At 36.2% G+C, this 15364-nt stretch overlaps 1 protein-coding gene across 1 annotated transcript; it reads left to right on the top strand.

Annotated features, from left to right (window-relative positions):
• Window positions 1-4876: 4876 nt before the first annotated feature.
• LOC132131740 (uncharacterized) lies at window positions 4877-15033 on the top strand. Its single transcript, XM_059543833.1, has 6 exons — window positions 4877-4960; window positions 7497-7826; window positions 7998-8336; window positions 8582-8847; window positions 14037-14143; window positions 15008-15033. The coding sequence occupies exons 1-4, from the start codon at window positions 4885-4887 to the stop codon at window positions 8611-8613; spliced, it is 777 nt and encodes a 258-aa protein (XP_059399816.1). The 5' UTR covers window positions 4877-4884; the 3' UTR covers window positions 8614-8847; window positions 14037-14143; window positions 15008-15033.
• Window positions 15034-15364: the final 331 nt, after the last annotated feature.

The following is a 15364-nucleotide window of genomic DNA, read 5'->3' as shown; positions in this document are numbered from 1 at the left end:
ATGATTGGACATAAGGTGTTGTGCTCGATACCGGAAGAAAAGAATTGGGTTAGAGGTGTTGTAACAGGGATTCCGACAGATGTCACGGAGGAGAAGATTAAAAGAAATATCACGGGAGCAGCAGTAAAGTTTGTTAAACGGCTCAAGTGTGTTAGAAATAACGAGAAGATGGATAGCCTCTCAGTAATGATAAACTTTGATGAAAATAAAATGCCAGAGAAAGTTTATTTAGGATTTGTAAGATATGCAGTAAGACCATACGTTCCTCCGCCGCTAAGATGTTATAAGTGTCAAAAATTCGGTCATGTAGCGGCAGTATGCAGAGGTAAGCAGAGATGTGCGCGGTGTGGAGGTGAACATGAGTACGGCAAATGTGGGCAAGGTGTAAATCCTAAATGCTGCAACTGTGGTGGGGATCATAGTGCAGGATACGGTGGTTGTCAGGTACGGAAAAAGGCAGTCAAGGTTCAAAATGTTAGAACGACAGAAGGAATAACATACGCTGAGGCATTGAAGAAAGTAAACCAGATTCCTAAAACAAATGAAAATATGAATGAAGAAATTCATTCAAAACAACAGAGTAAAGAACAAAGAGATGAAAAGGTAGTAGTGGATGATAAAGTGGCATTTGTAACATTTATCGCTGAAGTAGTGAACTGTTCAGCTCAAACTGAAAGCAGGACTGAAAGAATTAAAATCATTATCAGAGCTGCAGAAAAGTACTTGGATCTGGGGAATGTTACTGTTGACATGATAAATGAAAGGCTCAAGATTCCAACATTAAATAGTCAAGCAGTAAATAGTCAGACAACATGTGGTGGATCTTAATGGTGTTATATATTTTGCAATGGAATGCAAGAAGTTTGATTGCAAATGGACAGGAGTTTAAGAAATTTATAGCAGACCAAGAGAAAGGCCCAGATATTATATGTATACAGGAAACTTGGCTTAAGTCACAATATAACTTTCTAATACATGGATATACTACTATTCGGAGGGATAGACAACAAGGGAATGGAGGTGGAGTAGCTACTTTTATAAAGCAAGGAATCGGGTATAAAACAGTTGAGGTAGATGGGGAAGTAGAAGTTGTGGTGGTGGAAATATGGGAAGGATCAAGGTGTATTAGAGTAATTAATTTTTACAATCCATGTGATAGGTTAAGCAAGGATATTCTAGAAAGTATAGGAGGAAATGAAAGTCAAAAAATGGTGTGGTGTGGTGATTTTAACGCTCATAGTTCAATATGGGGAAGCGCAAAAACAGATTATAATGGTAAGATCATTGAAGATATGCTAGATTGGGGAAGATTAGTGTGCATTAATGATGGAAGTCATACTAGAATTGATTTGAATAAGGGAAGGCATTCGGTATTAGACTTGACAATAGTATCTGAAAGTTTAGCGAGTAAATGTGAATGGAAAGTACTAAAACAAAGTACTGTAGGAAGTGATCATTTTCCTATTTGCAGTAAAGTTGGAGTAGATATAGAACAAAGAGTGGGGGAAAGAATGCCTAGGTGGAGGTTCAAGTCAGCGGATTGGGATAAGTATAAGGAGTTATGTGGAAGCAAAATGAAGGACATTAGTAAATGTATAGAAGATGTTGATGTTTTTAATGATGAAATATGCAAGGTTCTTCAGAGTACAGCAGTAGAAGTAATAGGTAAGAGGAAGGCAGGCAGCAGGAAGAAAGTTATGCCATGGTGGAACGAGGAGTGTAGTGAGGCAACAAAAAGGAGAAATAAAGCACTCAAGAAGGTAAGAAGGTCACTTAATTATAATGATTTAATAAGTTATAAAAGGGCACAAGCTATAGTGAGAAGAGTCATTCGGACATCTAAAAGAAATTATTGGAGGGAATTTTGTAATAGAATAGGGGAAGACATTGAAATAAGTGAGTTATGGAATATGATACGAAAGATGGGAGGGATACAAAGAGGTTACAACATACCTGTATTAGAATATAATAATAGACAAATTATATCTGAAAGCGGTAAAGCAGAGGTATTTGCAGAAACATTCGTTAAAATTCATAGTAATTCGAATTTATCAGAGGATGCGAGGAAAACTAGGGACCAGATACTAAGTAAATATCCTCATTTATTGGAGGAAAAGGGACTTTCAGGAAGTACAATGGATTCAGAGTTTAATTTGTACGAATTGAAAAAAGCGCTTGCAGGGGTTAAGCAAACATCTCCAGGCAGAGATGACATTTGTTATGAGATGGTAAAACATTTATCAGAGACAGCATTAGAGACAATTTTGAGGCTTTTTAATAAGGTTTGGGAGTTAGGAAAGTTACCAAATGACTGGAAGCATGGTGTCATAGTGCCAATTCCAAAACCAGGCAAAGATCATACACAGCCAAATAATTATAGACCTATAGCTTTAACGTCTAATCTATGCAAAATAATGGAGCGTATGGTCATGAGTAGATTAGTATATGTCATTGAAAGGGATAATATTTTATCACCTTATCAAAGTGGATTTAGGAAAGGACGTAATACAATGGACTCAGTACTGTGCCTGGAATCTGAAATAAGAAAGGCTCAGGTAAATAAGGAAGCTTTAGTTGGGGTATTTTTTGATGTTGAAAAAGCTTATGACATGATGTGGAAAGAGGGACTTTTAATTAAGTTAGAAAAAATGGAAATTAAAGGAAGAATGTATAACTGGATCAGGGATTTCCTGTTTAACAGAACTATACAAGTAAGAGTAAGTACTGCTTTTTCTCAGATACACACAATAGAGAATGGAACACCTCAGGGAAGCGTTAGTAGTCCAATTCTGTTTAATATTATGATTAACGACATCTTTACAAAGGTTGATAGGGGCATTGGAAGATCTTTATATGCGGATGATGGAGCACTGTGGAAAAGAGGGCGTAATGTAAAGAATGTGGAAAGATGTTTGCAGAATGCCGTTAAAATGGTAGAAAATTGGGCAAATGAATGGGGATTTCGGTTTTCAGTAGATAAAACGCAGGTAATTTGTTTTGCAAAAAGGAAAAGTAACCCTACCATTAACATCAGATTGTATGGACAAGAAGTGAAGCAAACAGCAGTTGTGAGGTTTCTGGGTATATGGATGGATTTGAAATTGAATTTTAGTATGCATATCCAGAAACTGGTTGACAAATGCAAAAAAGCATTAAATATCATGAGGTGTTTAGCAGGAGTTGATTGGGGAGCATGTCGCCAGTCTCTTAAAATAATATATTGTGCTCTAATAAGATCAGCAATAGATTATGGCAGTATGGTATATTGCACTGCATCCAAAACACAACTCGTAAAAATAGAGGCAATTCAGTCACAAGCTTTGCGAGTTTGTTGTGGAGCGTTTAGATCCTCTCCAATAACAGCAGTGCAAGTAGAGATGGGTGTAATGCCTCAAGTAATTCGTAGGCTCAAGTTAAAGATGAGGTATTTTATAAGTATAAAGGGACACTTGGACAGTCACCCAGTTAAAATGGTGTTGGAGGATTGTTGGGAATATGGACATAAAAAGTTATCAAGTTTTGGATGGAAGGCCAGTGAGGAAGCCCGGAGAATGGGATTAAGTGACTTCAATGTTGCTCCTACTGTGGCTAGGTCAGCAATTCCTCCTTGGTTTTTCCCAATGCCTTTGATTGATACTCAATTGCTTAAAGAAAAGCATAACAATACAAATGGATTAGGAAATTTTAATATACAGCAATACATTGATCAAAGTTATTATAGTGCAGTTCAAATATACACTGATGGTTCAAAAGATCCAGAATCTGGGAAAACAGCAGTAGCGGTATATATTCCACTTTTTAACATTAGAATAGCAAAAAGAATATCAGATTATCTTTCAGTATTCTCTGCAGAAATTATTGCAATATGTCTAGCGCTTCAGTGGATAGAAGAAATCCAACCAACAAGGGTAGTGATATGTACAGATTCTTTATCCGCACTAAATAGCTTGGAAAGTGGAACATCATCAGCAAGGCAAGACATGATAAATGAAGTAATGCAGAGTCTTTACAGAACAAGACAGTATGGACTTCTGGTGAATCTTGTATGGGTTCCATCGCATATGGGTGTGAAAGGAAATGAGGAGGCTGATAATCAGGCTAAACAGGCATTAAATCATTCACAAATTGACATTGAAGTGGCATTAAGTAAAACAGAAATTAAAGTGATAATAGCTAAACAAATACAGGAAATTTGGCAGAAAGAATGGAATGAAGGAAAGAAAGGTAGACATTTTTACTGCATTCAAGGAAAAGTTGGGTCAGAGAGAAGAAGATTCGGAAACCGGAAAGAGGATGTTTTAATAACAAGAATGCGTATTGGACATTGTTTATTAAATCAAAGCTTACAAAGAATTGGTAAACATGAGAATGGAAATTGTGACAAATGTGGGTTAGTTGAAAATATAGAGCATGTCCTTTTAGAATGCGAAGCTTATGAAAGAGAGCGGTCCCAGTTAAGACATGCTTTAAGAAGTGTAGGAATCAATGAGTTGACACTTCAGGTTCTCCTAGGACAAGGTGCTAAACAATCAAGAGTTTATCATGAGTTATTTATATTTTTAAAGGAAACAGGATTATTTAATAGGATTTAAAACTCCATTATGTGTAAATTTTATATGGATATATATATATAATTTTTTTTTTTTTTTTTTTTTTTTTTTTTTTTTTTTTTTTTTTTTTTTTTTTTTTTTTTAAAGAGTAGATCTAGTTTAAACTTCCTTTCCAAATATGCGCTTCACACTCCATATCAGTAGGTGGCGGGAATGCACCTTTTAAGTTGGTTTGCCAACCGCCATTAAATCCTAGAAGAAGAAGAAGAAGAAGAAGAAGAGGAAGAAGAAGAAGAGCATGTGAAAAAAATCACGCGTGAAGGAGCAAGGGAGAATGAATCAGAATTTGTTGCCGTTTTTTTTAATGAAGAGTCGATTTATTTGGACGTCCTTGTTCTTGTTCTTACATGGTAAGACATAGTCTCTTTTCTAATCAACCGTTACACCGAATGATAAACGCTACGAAATTAGTTGACTGGAGCTTCCATTCAAATTCCCATGTGCTCACTTCTCCAATATCATACAGTGGATGCTGAAATCTTAAAACGTTTTATAATTCAGTGTTCGAATCGAGTTTCCTTGAATAAGAGCTTCTGACAAATGAGTGGATGAGATAATATAAAATTAAATTATATAAAATTAAAAAGAATATCAAACAAAAGCTAGTACTTGTTTAAATAGCAAAATTTTGCAGTGTTTTAAATGGAAACATTTATTCATGCATTATTCATTTATAACATTTTCATGCATAACATTTATTATGGGAAATAATATTCTGCATTAATTAAAACAATTCGTGGTATGAGTGCCGAAATGTTTTTAGGAAGCAGTTTATATATGAGTCAGGATCATAGGTCAGGATGAGATCAGATCTGATGAGTAAATGTGTGAATCAGTGATGTTCTGCTCTTTGTTTGTATGTGTTACAGTACAGTAGCCTACGGTTGCCAAAAGTACCGATTTCGGTACCAGTAGTTACTGCAATTTTAAAAATTGGCGCTAGTAATTTGGGCGGCAGCTCTGATTACAATTTTTAGGCGCTTAACGCAATGCATTGTTGCCAGATAGGGGCGGGCTTCCCGCCCAAATTGTGCGGGAAAAAATTGGCTTGAGCGGGTGGAAAAAATTTGGACTGGTTTGGGGTCAGTTTGGTGGCTTCTAACATAAAAAATGAATAGGTTAATTGTTTAACAAACAAGCCCAAGTATCCATGCATAAACACACACACACACACGCACACTGCAGAGGCGTTGGTGCTGATGTAAATGTCGACTTATCACGAGGGCTCAGCAGACAGAGTTTATGATTTATAACGTAAATGATTTTGAATGTAGTATGACTGTATATTCTTGTAAAAGTGGGAGAGTGACTCAACTTTCAAAACGTGAATTATTGTGGACTGAGATAACAAGAAGGCTCACTGCAATTCCCTAAATCAGACAAGTTGGGCATATTTAAATCCAAACCGAAACTAAACTATCTCAGTCCATACTATCCCGTCTTTTATCTTTGAAACGGTCCAGATGGATAAATCCTTGAAAACAGCTCGACTTTGTTAATTTTGACGATTGCGAAATTCTATTCTTCCTTTAGTTCTGTTGAAAATTATAGAACGAAGGTAAGCGCATTATTGTTGTTGTTTATTTGTTTAAATTCAATATGTATCATTGAATGATACAGTTTTGACTATCATGGTGTGTGCATGAACTAAATACAAGCTAATTACGTTGCCTTTTCCTATCACTTATATTAGACACTTTATTGCTTTTGAATTGAATTATTCTGACTGCTGACACACAAATTATAAATGTGGTGTTTGGTGAGTATCGGTTCATTTATTGATTGCCGTTTTGACTGCGTCTGCTTGCATATTTTATTCCTCTTCGGTAGTCTATTCTCTTTAAAGGGGTCATATGACAACATTATTTTGTGTATGTGGTGTAATGTGTTTATAGGGTTTAAGGTTAAAACAAACAAACAAACAAAAATGTGCACATTGTTGCTCCTCTATGCACCGTCTTTCTGAAACGCAAAGATTTTTTTTCATCGTCCGAAAAGCGAGTTGTATGCTGATTGGCCAGCTATCCAGTGCTTTGTGCTTGGCCGAATTCCTCAAGTGTGTGACAGAAGTGTTATGCCCCTCATAGTCTCATGTAGCCAGACCTTCAGATGAAGGTCTGGAATTCATGGCACCTTTCATTGACCAAGGCCTTCCCATGAGGCCATTTGACCGACATGTTTCGTTCATCGTCATGTTTCGAGGCTTGGAAATGTCACCAGAATAACAGAGCAGTGTGTAAAACTCTTGGACGTATTTTAAAGATTCTATGCTGCAAACTTTAAATATTTCACATACTTTTGAAAATCCAGCATTTAGTTGATCCTGATAAGCTTGTCATCACAGTTGTAAACACGATGGCTTTCTTCTTTCCTGAAGGGGTTTGGCGCCACAGTATATTTGTTTCCAGGCGGAACATTAAAGAACGCGACACACACGTCTCGCAGAAATCCTATAGAATTCAACCAATCCGATGACAACTTCGACACTTCTGAAGTTTTTCTACTTTTGTGACCCATATGCATCAGACATTCAGTCAACGGTCCATGGACATGACGTCTGAGGCTGAGACTACGCCCCTCACCAAACTGTGATGCCGTGTCCCGAAGCGACCAGACAAAAACAATAAAACGCATTATAAACGTGGCATTCGTTGCATCCAGTAGGGACCTTATTACTGAATGTAATGACCTATAATGTTTTTTTTTACGCATACGCATTTCAGTCTCTGCTAACCAAACCTCACAAAGAGAAACCAATAAAAGTAGTTATTTTTGACGACACTAGAATACAGACTTATTTCTTTACTTGCAATCTTTATTATCTGTAAATTATAATTTTGTTGTATTTTGGCATTTCATTATGGCTTGTATTATTGCCTTCTTCAGGTGTGTCAGCTGTTGAAACAGATGTATTATCGGTGTCAGTGATGGAGGGAGATTCAATCACTCTAAACACTGGTTTTGAAACAAACCAACAAGATGATATAAAATGGTATTTCAGTGCCACTCGCATCGCTCAAATCAGTGGAGATCTCAGTAAGACCTGTACGGACATTCAGTGTAATAAAGGTACTGAGAGATTCAAAGATAGACTGAAGCTGGATCATCAGACTGGATCTCTGACCATCACAAACATCACAGACTCTGGACTTTATCAATTAAGGATCATCAGCATCAGAAAAAGCAGTGAAAAGACTTTTAATGTTACTGTTCATGGTAAGTCATTTAATAAATTTAAATGAAAAAATGTGTATAAAACAGATACATGCTGTTGTTGTTTTGAAAGCATTATTAAATCACTTTAATATCCACAATTCTTTCATGTTTTTTTATGTGTGTGTTTTGACATAAACATCCTTCCAGTCAGCTTATTGGTTTGTTTTCCAGATAATACTGCTAATGAACGAGATCAAATGCAGAGAAAGTCAGTAAAGGAGGGAGAATCTGTCACTTTAGACACTGCTGTAATGAAAAACCCAGAGGATTTGATGACGTGGTATTTTAAAGACATTTGCATCGCTGAAATCAGTGATTATCTCTGTAAGACCTGCACAGATGTTCAGTGTAATGAAGGTACTGGTAGATTCAGAGACAGACTGAAGCTGGATCATCAGACTGGATCTCTGACCATCAGGAACATCACAAACACAGACTCTGGACTTTATAAACTACAGATCATCAGCAGCAGAATCTGCATCATGAGGAACTTCAGTGTTTCTGTCATTGGCAAGTATAATTTTTGTGTAGTTCCCCTGAGCAATTTAAACATTGTTCAACATTTAAAAAAATGTACCCAGTGATTTTTGGAAAATTTCCAGAAACTTTCCAAACAATTCAATGATTTGTGAAAGTTGACGACAAATACTGGGAATTTACAGAATTTCTGGAATGTTTCCAAAATTTACCAGGAGTTTACAGCCTCTTTGAAAACTTAGTATTATTATTATATTTTTTTTAATATTTTCTGAAAGCTCACAGTGATGATGCAATTTATAAGTATTAATCAGTATCATACAACTGATGACCAAAGCAGATAAGTGTAAATACATGGTAAATACATTGGTAAAATTGATTGTAAGTTGCTTTCTAGTAATAATGAATGTCTGTATTTACAGTTCCAGATCCAAGTTTGTCATCAGCTGCTGTAGCAGGAATATAATATGTGTTGCTGCTGTTAGTGTACTGCTGCTGGTCACTTTATCTGTGATCCGTTACCGTCATCAAGTAAGAAGGAAACGTGAGTATTACATTAGTGATGGGAAGTCTCATTCTTTTCTCCGAAATGGTTCTTTCAGACAATATGTTTCCATAATCTGGTTCAAAAAAACTATTCAGCAGTTACGTTAATACTAGGGATATACCAATGATGAAGTATTTTGCACCCCAGTTTGAGTCCGTTTTAATATCGTATCTGTCTTGGTCTGATGCTTAATCAATCCAGTGTACACAGGGCAATGCCTATATATTGTATAAAGGCATTGGTAAATGTAAGTATCTATAATAATGATGCACAATAATGAATAAGGGACTACTGATATAAATGTCATGTATTTTTGTTATGACCCTGTCCAGGGTAAGGCCGCAACATGAACTGAAATCAGCAATCAAAGATCCTTTTTACATTTATTTATAGAACCACAGAGTAAAACCCTAACTCCCTATCTAATGAGAAATGAGAGAAAACAGTATTTACAAAAGAAAATGGCACTCACCCCCTACAGCTTCCAAGTGTGGAAAAGAGCATTTACAATACTATACAAAATGGAAAATGAGACCACAACTTATCACCTGAAAATCCACACTGCACACAATAGGCAGATCAACTGGCAAGCTAAGAGCATCAACATCCTGTAGCAAACACACAACAGCAGTTACAGTGGAACAACAGGAAATCACAAGTTGAGCAGAGCTCCCTCCTCGGGCACAGCAGATTTTTTTATTGCTGCTCCTTGGTCCCATTAGCACCAATCAGATCTGGAGATCACTGGTAGGATCCAACCCTGTGAGGGAGAACAAGAGGACCAGCAAAGCAAGAGCCACACATGCACACTATATGTCTTAAGCAGAGGTGGAAAGAGTACAAAAATATTCTACTCAAGTAAAAGTACCATTACATTAATGAAATTTTACTTAAGTACAAGTAAAAGTACCAGTCTAAAAAATCTACTCAAGTAAAAGTAAAAAGTAGCTCATTTAAAATTTACTCAGAGTAAAAATTACTTAGTTACATTTTAACAGTGGGAGGGAGTCAAAAATGGGACAGGCCAAGGTTGTCAAACTCAGTTCCTGGAGGGCCACAGTCCTGCACAGTTTAGATATAACCCTAATTAAACACACCTGATCCAGCTAATCTAATCATTTAGGTTTATTTGAAAACTACATGATATGTGTGCTGGAGCAGGGTTAGAACTAAACTCTGCAGGGCTACGGCCCTCCAGGAACTGAGTTTGACACCCCTGGGATAGGTCTATTAATCTCAAACTACAACCCGAATTCCGGAAAAGTTGGGACGTTTTTTAAATTTTAATAAAATGAAAACTAAAGGAATTTCAAATCACATGAGCCAATATTTTATTCACAATAGAACATAGATAACATAGCAAATGTTTAAACTGAGAAATTTTACACTTTTATCCACTTAATTAGCTCATTTAAAATTTAATGCCTGCTACAGGTCTCAAAAAAGTTGGCACGGGGGCAACAAATGGCTAAAAAAGCAAGCATTTTTGAAAAGATTCAGCTGGGAGAACATCTAGTGATTAATTAAGTTAATTGATATCAGGTCTGTAACATGATTAGCTATAAAAGCTTTGTCTTAGAGAAGCAGAGTCTCTCGGAAGTAAAGATGGGCAGAGGCTCTCCAATCTGTGAATGACTGCGTAAAAAAATTGTGGAAAACTTTAAAAACAATGTTCCTCAACGTCAAATTGCAAAGGCTTTGCAAATCTCATCATCTACAGTGCATAACATCATCAAAAGATTCAGAGAAACTGGAGAAATCTCTGTGCGTAAGGGACAAGGCCGGAGACCTTTATTGGATGCCCGTGGTCTTCGGGCTCTCAGACCACACTGCATCACTCATCGGCATGATTGTGTCAATGACATTACTAAATGGGCCCAGGAATACTTTCAGAAACCACTGTCGGTAAACACAATCCGCCGTGCCATCAGCAGATGCCAACTAAAGCTCTATCATGCAAAAAGGAAGCCATATGTGAACATGGTCCAGAAGCGCCGTCGTGTCCTGTGGGCCAAGGCTCATTTAAAATGGACTATTTCAAAGTGGAATAGTGTTTTATGGTCAGACGAGTCCAAATTTGACATTCTTGTTGGAAATCACGGACGCCGTGTCCTCCGGGCTAAAGAGGAGGGAGACCTTCCAGCATGTTATCAGCGTTCAGTTCAAAAGCCAGCATCTCTGATGGTATGGGGGTGCATAAGTGCATACGGTATGGGCAGCTTGCATGTTTTGGAAGGCTCTGTGAATGCTGAAAGGTATATAAAGGTTTTAGAGCAACATATGCTTCCCTCCAAACAACGTCTATTTCAGGGAAGGCCTTGTTTATTTCAGCAGGACAATGCAAAACCACATACTGCAGCTATAACAACAGCATGGCTTCGTCGTAGAAGAGTCCGGGTGCTAACCTGGCCTGCCTGCAGTCCAGATCTTTCACCTATAGAGAACATTTGGCGCATCATTAAACTAAAAATATGTCAAAGACGACCACGAACTCTTCAGCAGCTGGAAATCTATATAAGGCAAGAATGGGACCAAAATGGGACCGAATGGGGCAAAACTCCAGCAACTCATAGCCTCAATGCCCAGACGTCTTCAAACTGTTTTGAAAAGAAAAGGAGATGCTAAACCATGGTAAACATGCCCCGTCCCAACTATTTTGAGACCTGTAGCAGAAATCAAAATTGAAATGAGCTCATTTTGTGCATAAAATTGCAAACTTTCTCAGTTTAAACATTTGCTATGTTATCTATGTTCTATTGTGAATAAAATATTGGCTCATGTGATTTGAAAGTCTTTTAGTTTTCATTTTATTAAAATTTTCCGGAATTCGGGTTGTAGTTGTTTTTAATTAAAGGAATCAGTTATTTAGAATAATAATACATTTGGGCTGTTGCCAAGGAAATCAGTATCAACAAACTCATCTTTTAATGCAGAGGAAATGCAGAAGATTCATTGGAAGTGGCATTTAGATGTATTACACTGTGTAGTGCTGGACAAGAATGCATTTAACCTGCAGTTACAAATGCATGAATAATGTTTTGATATACAAGACATAAAATGTTGAATACTCATTTGAAATGATAAGAAATTAATTATTTAAAAAAATCAAAAGATAGCCTACTTTAAATGTGAAATTAAAATGGCCATATGTGTCAGCAAGTCACTGTTAATAAGTGAGTCATTGCGATTGAACCGAATCATTTAAACGTTTGATTCATTCAGAAACGAAACACTGTCACGTTGCTCAGAGACGCAAAACTGTGCTTTAGTGGCTGTGTTTGGAATTACTTTCTGTTGTAGAAATAGAGCTAAAAAAGGCAATATGGTGTCTAAAACGCAAGTCTCTTAATTAACTTGTTTACTGAACTGTTATATATATGTATGTATATATTCATGGAAAAGATGGCATTCTTTGTGTGATTTTGATTTAATATATATGAAATTATATAAATATGTGAATTTTCTGCCCCTATATCTTCAATTTTGCGATCATTCTAAATGCATTTTAGGAGACTGAATCACACAGTGAAAGAACGCACTATAAATGCGCGCGCACATCATTAAAACAAAAATAGCACACTCCTCACCACTGTCTTTTTGGCTAATTTGTGCAAAACCTCTTACTAAAATGTCAAAGCTTCATTTTAACCACCAATGCAACGATGCAATTATTTAGCTTACCTCTTCTTGCGAAGGGTTGATGTCTTGTCGAGATTTTATAAGCTGCTAGTTTGGTTTTAGGCAAGTACAGCTTACACTGCATAATAGAGCATACATATGGCCAGGGGTTCACTTCATTTCCTTCGAGTTCAACTTCAGAATATGACGGGGTTTCGTTTTCAGCGGTGTCTGCACCACTAGCGCCTGTTTTGTCCGTCTGCATCTTTCTTGTGATTTTAGCGCCAGTTTGCCCTCCTGCTCATTATTTACTGCCGTAGTTTCCAGGGAGCGATTTATTTTTTTTATTTTTATTTTTTTTACTCAGTAATTAATGTGTTTTAAAATGTAGCGAAGTACAATACTTCAATCAAAATATACTTAAGTAAAAGTAAAATTACAAATTAAAAAAATTACTTTAAAAAGTATTAGTACACAAAAAAGCTACTCAATTACAGTAATGCGAGTAAATGTAATTCGTTACTTTCCACCTCTGGTCTTAAGGTTTAACAATTTTGTATGTACAGTAAGCAGAATAATTTCAACCCCCCAAAAAAAGGGAGAACTATGCTTAGAAACCTGTAGCAATGCGTTATGACAACGTCTCAGTCTGATGGCAGATAAAAGTAAACATTAAATAAATGACTTTTGAGTGCTTAGTTACAAAATTGTGCATTAAATATGCTAAGCTCGAATGTGCATGACACCCTAGAACAGACCAGGGCCGGGTTTCCCGATAAAAATGGATCTTCGTGCTTAAGAACGTTTTCTACGAGTAATTTTACGATCGTTCGTTATTGTTTCACGTGCGTTTCCCAACAATGCACCTAAAACAATCACACGTAGCTGTGCTTTAAGTGCTACTTGGGAGTCGCTGTCCGTTTGTCAAGTGCTGAAATGTCACCTAATAGAATGACTCTTAATTGTAGTACATGATTGTTTATTGACGTTAACCTAATGCACTGTAAGTTGCTTTGGATAAAAGCGTCTGATAAATTTCTGGGTCCAATACATAGCTGGTTTTCGTGCACTTCAGCAAGTCATTGTCATTGACAGCACTGAAAGCATTTCCTACATTACTTCTTTTAATCTTTTTTTTTCATGCTTTTTTCAGTCATTTAATTTAAATGTGTATTTCAAAATTGTCCTGCCCTTTTTAATTGTCATTTATAAAGAAAAACGAGTCATAAAGTGTACAATAAAGCACAATCAAATCCTTATGTTATGATCACATTGTACTTGAATCAAGTTGAAGGTGTAATATGCCGATTGTCCTGCAGGTGATCACACAAATCTGTCTTCTTACGATGCACTTAGGGTTTAACGATTACTCCAGAGAACTCGTAGATCTACGATGATTTTCAAGTGCTACTTAAGTTACGATGCTTTTGGGAAACAGACTGTAATATAAAGATCAGTCGTACGATCGTTTTTACGAACTTCTTAGGGTTACAAAGCTTTTGGGAAACTCAGCCCTGATTGGTTCTTCTGCTTCATGCACATTTGAGCATCCTCTTTTCTTTTTAAAGGTGTTTGGTTAACCTTCTGAAAGGTGCATACAACTACTTGCTGCACCACCCCAGCAAGACAGCTGACAAAATAAAAATCAGGTTTAGGATTGCCGATACCAAATCAGGTAAAAAAAAAAAAATATATATATATATATATATATATATCACTAATGCCATCAGATAGTTGTTTTATTTGCAATAAGTTTCATTTGTTATAATTTCTGCTGTTTGTCATAAATCACCAGAAGTTCAGTTCTACCCCTTTTATGAATTACAAACCGGCCATCGCTATATTGCACACAGAGCTGAGTAGATTACTTATAAATTGTAATCCATTACTGATTATAGATTAAACTGATAAACTGTAGTTAGCAAGGTAATCTAGGTTAAACATTTTAGGAAATGACTTCTGACTATTTAGATTGCTATTTATTTAACTTGTTTTAAATTTACCATTAAACATACCATATTGCTACGTAAATGCAAAGATAAAGAAAATAAGTTAACATTATATATATTTAAAAAGCTAATAATTAAATCCTAAAAATGTAAAATAAATGATTACAACACTTGGTCACTAAAAATATAAATATTTCATTTGTTTACCTGCATGTCAGCGTCACCATTAACCGACATATGAGAACTGAAAACCTGTGAATGTGTTCAGTCTTTTGAAATATTAACTTCCTCAGAGGTAGTTCAAGTTATTATTTTATTTTAAGTGTTTTGGGAATCCCTGCATTACATGAACAAACATAAATACACATCTCATTATGAGCATTATAAAATGTGATGTACTCCAATTAAGAGTACTTGGGTTTTGGAATCTGATTTCGTAATCCAGATTAAATGTAATCAGTTACTTCCCAGCTCTGATTACACAAAAAAACTGAAGTAACAAGCTGGAAATTTTGTTAATCTTTTTTTAAAGATTTCTCCAATTAACGAAGTAATGTGTGTTTAATTGAGTTTATTGTTGTTTTAAACAGACACCAGGCTGCAGTACAGATATCAGGTGAGATATTATGAGCACTGAATGTGTTTGCCTACTAAAAATTCTGATTCAGATCTGCAAGTTGGCAACATGTTCATTACAGTTTCTAGTCTAGTATTCTTTGTGTGTCATTAGTCCGGTTCATTTCTTTGACCTTCTGTGAATCTGGTTTCTTACAGGTGAATGGTGTTGATTTGTCGACTAATCAGAGTGAGACTTCACTGATGAATGATGTTGGTGAGAGATCCTGTAATCACACTGATGCTCAAGTGACGAAACACTACCAGTGACTCTTCTCCGAATCAGATTGAGATCAAGTCTGAGGCTGCCAGTGAAACCTAACATTTTGATA

The sequence above is a fragment of the Carassius carassius genome, chromosome 48 (assembly GCF_963082965.1).
Source record: "Carassius carassius chromosome 48, fCarCar2.1, whole genome shotgun sequence".
NCBI lineage: Eukaryota > Metazoa > Chordata > Actinopteri > Cypriniformes > Cyprinidae > Carassius > Carassius carassius.
The sequence above is the reverse complement of the archived record's forward strand: the minus strand, read 5'-3'. Positions and strand labels throughout refer to the sequence as shown.

What these genes read in the sequence shown, in the direction of transcription:
- LOC132131740 (XM_059543833.1), top strand. Translation starts at nt 4,885, where the DNA reads ATGAATCAGAATTTGTTGCCGTTTTTTTTAATGAAGAGTCGATTTATT. An exon ending in CTTGTTCTTGTTCTTACATG is followed by an intron (nt 4,961 to 7,496) that starts GTAAGACATAGT and finishes TGCCTTCTTCAG; the next exon opens with GTGTGTCAGCTGTTGAAACA. An exon ending in CTTCAGTGTTTCTGTCATTG is followed by an intron (nt 8,337 to 8,581) that starts GCAAGTATAATT and finishes ATTTTCTGAAAG; the next exon opens with CTCACAGTGATGATGCAATT.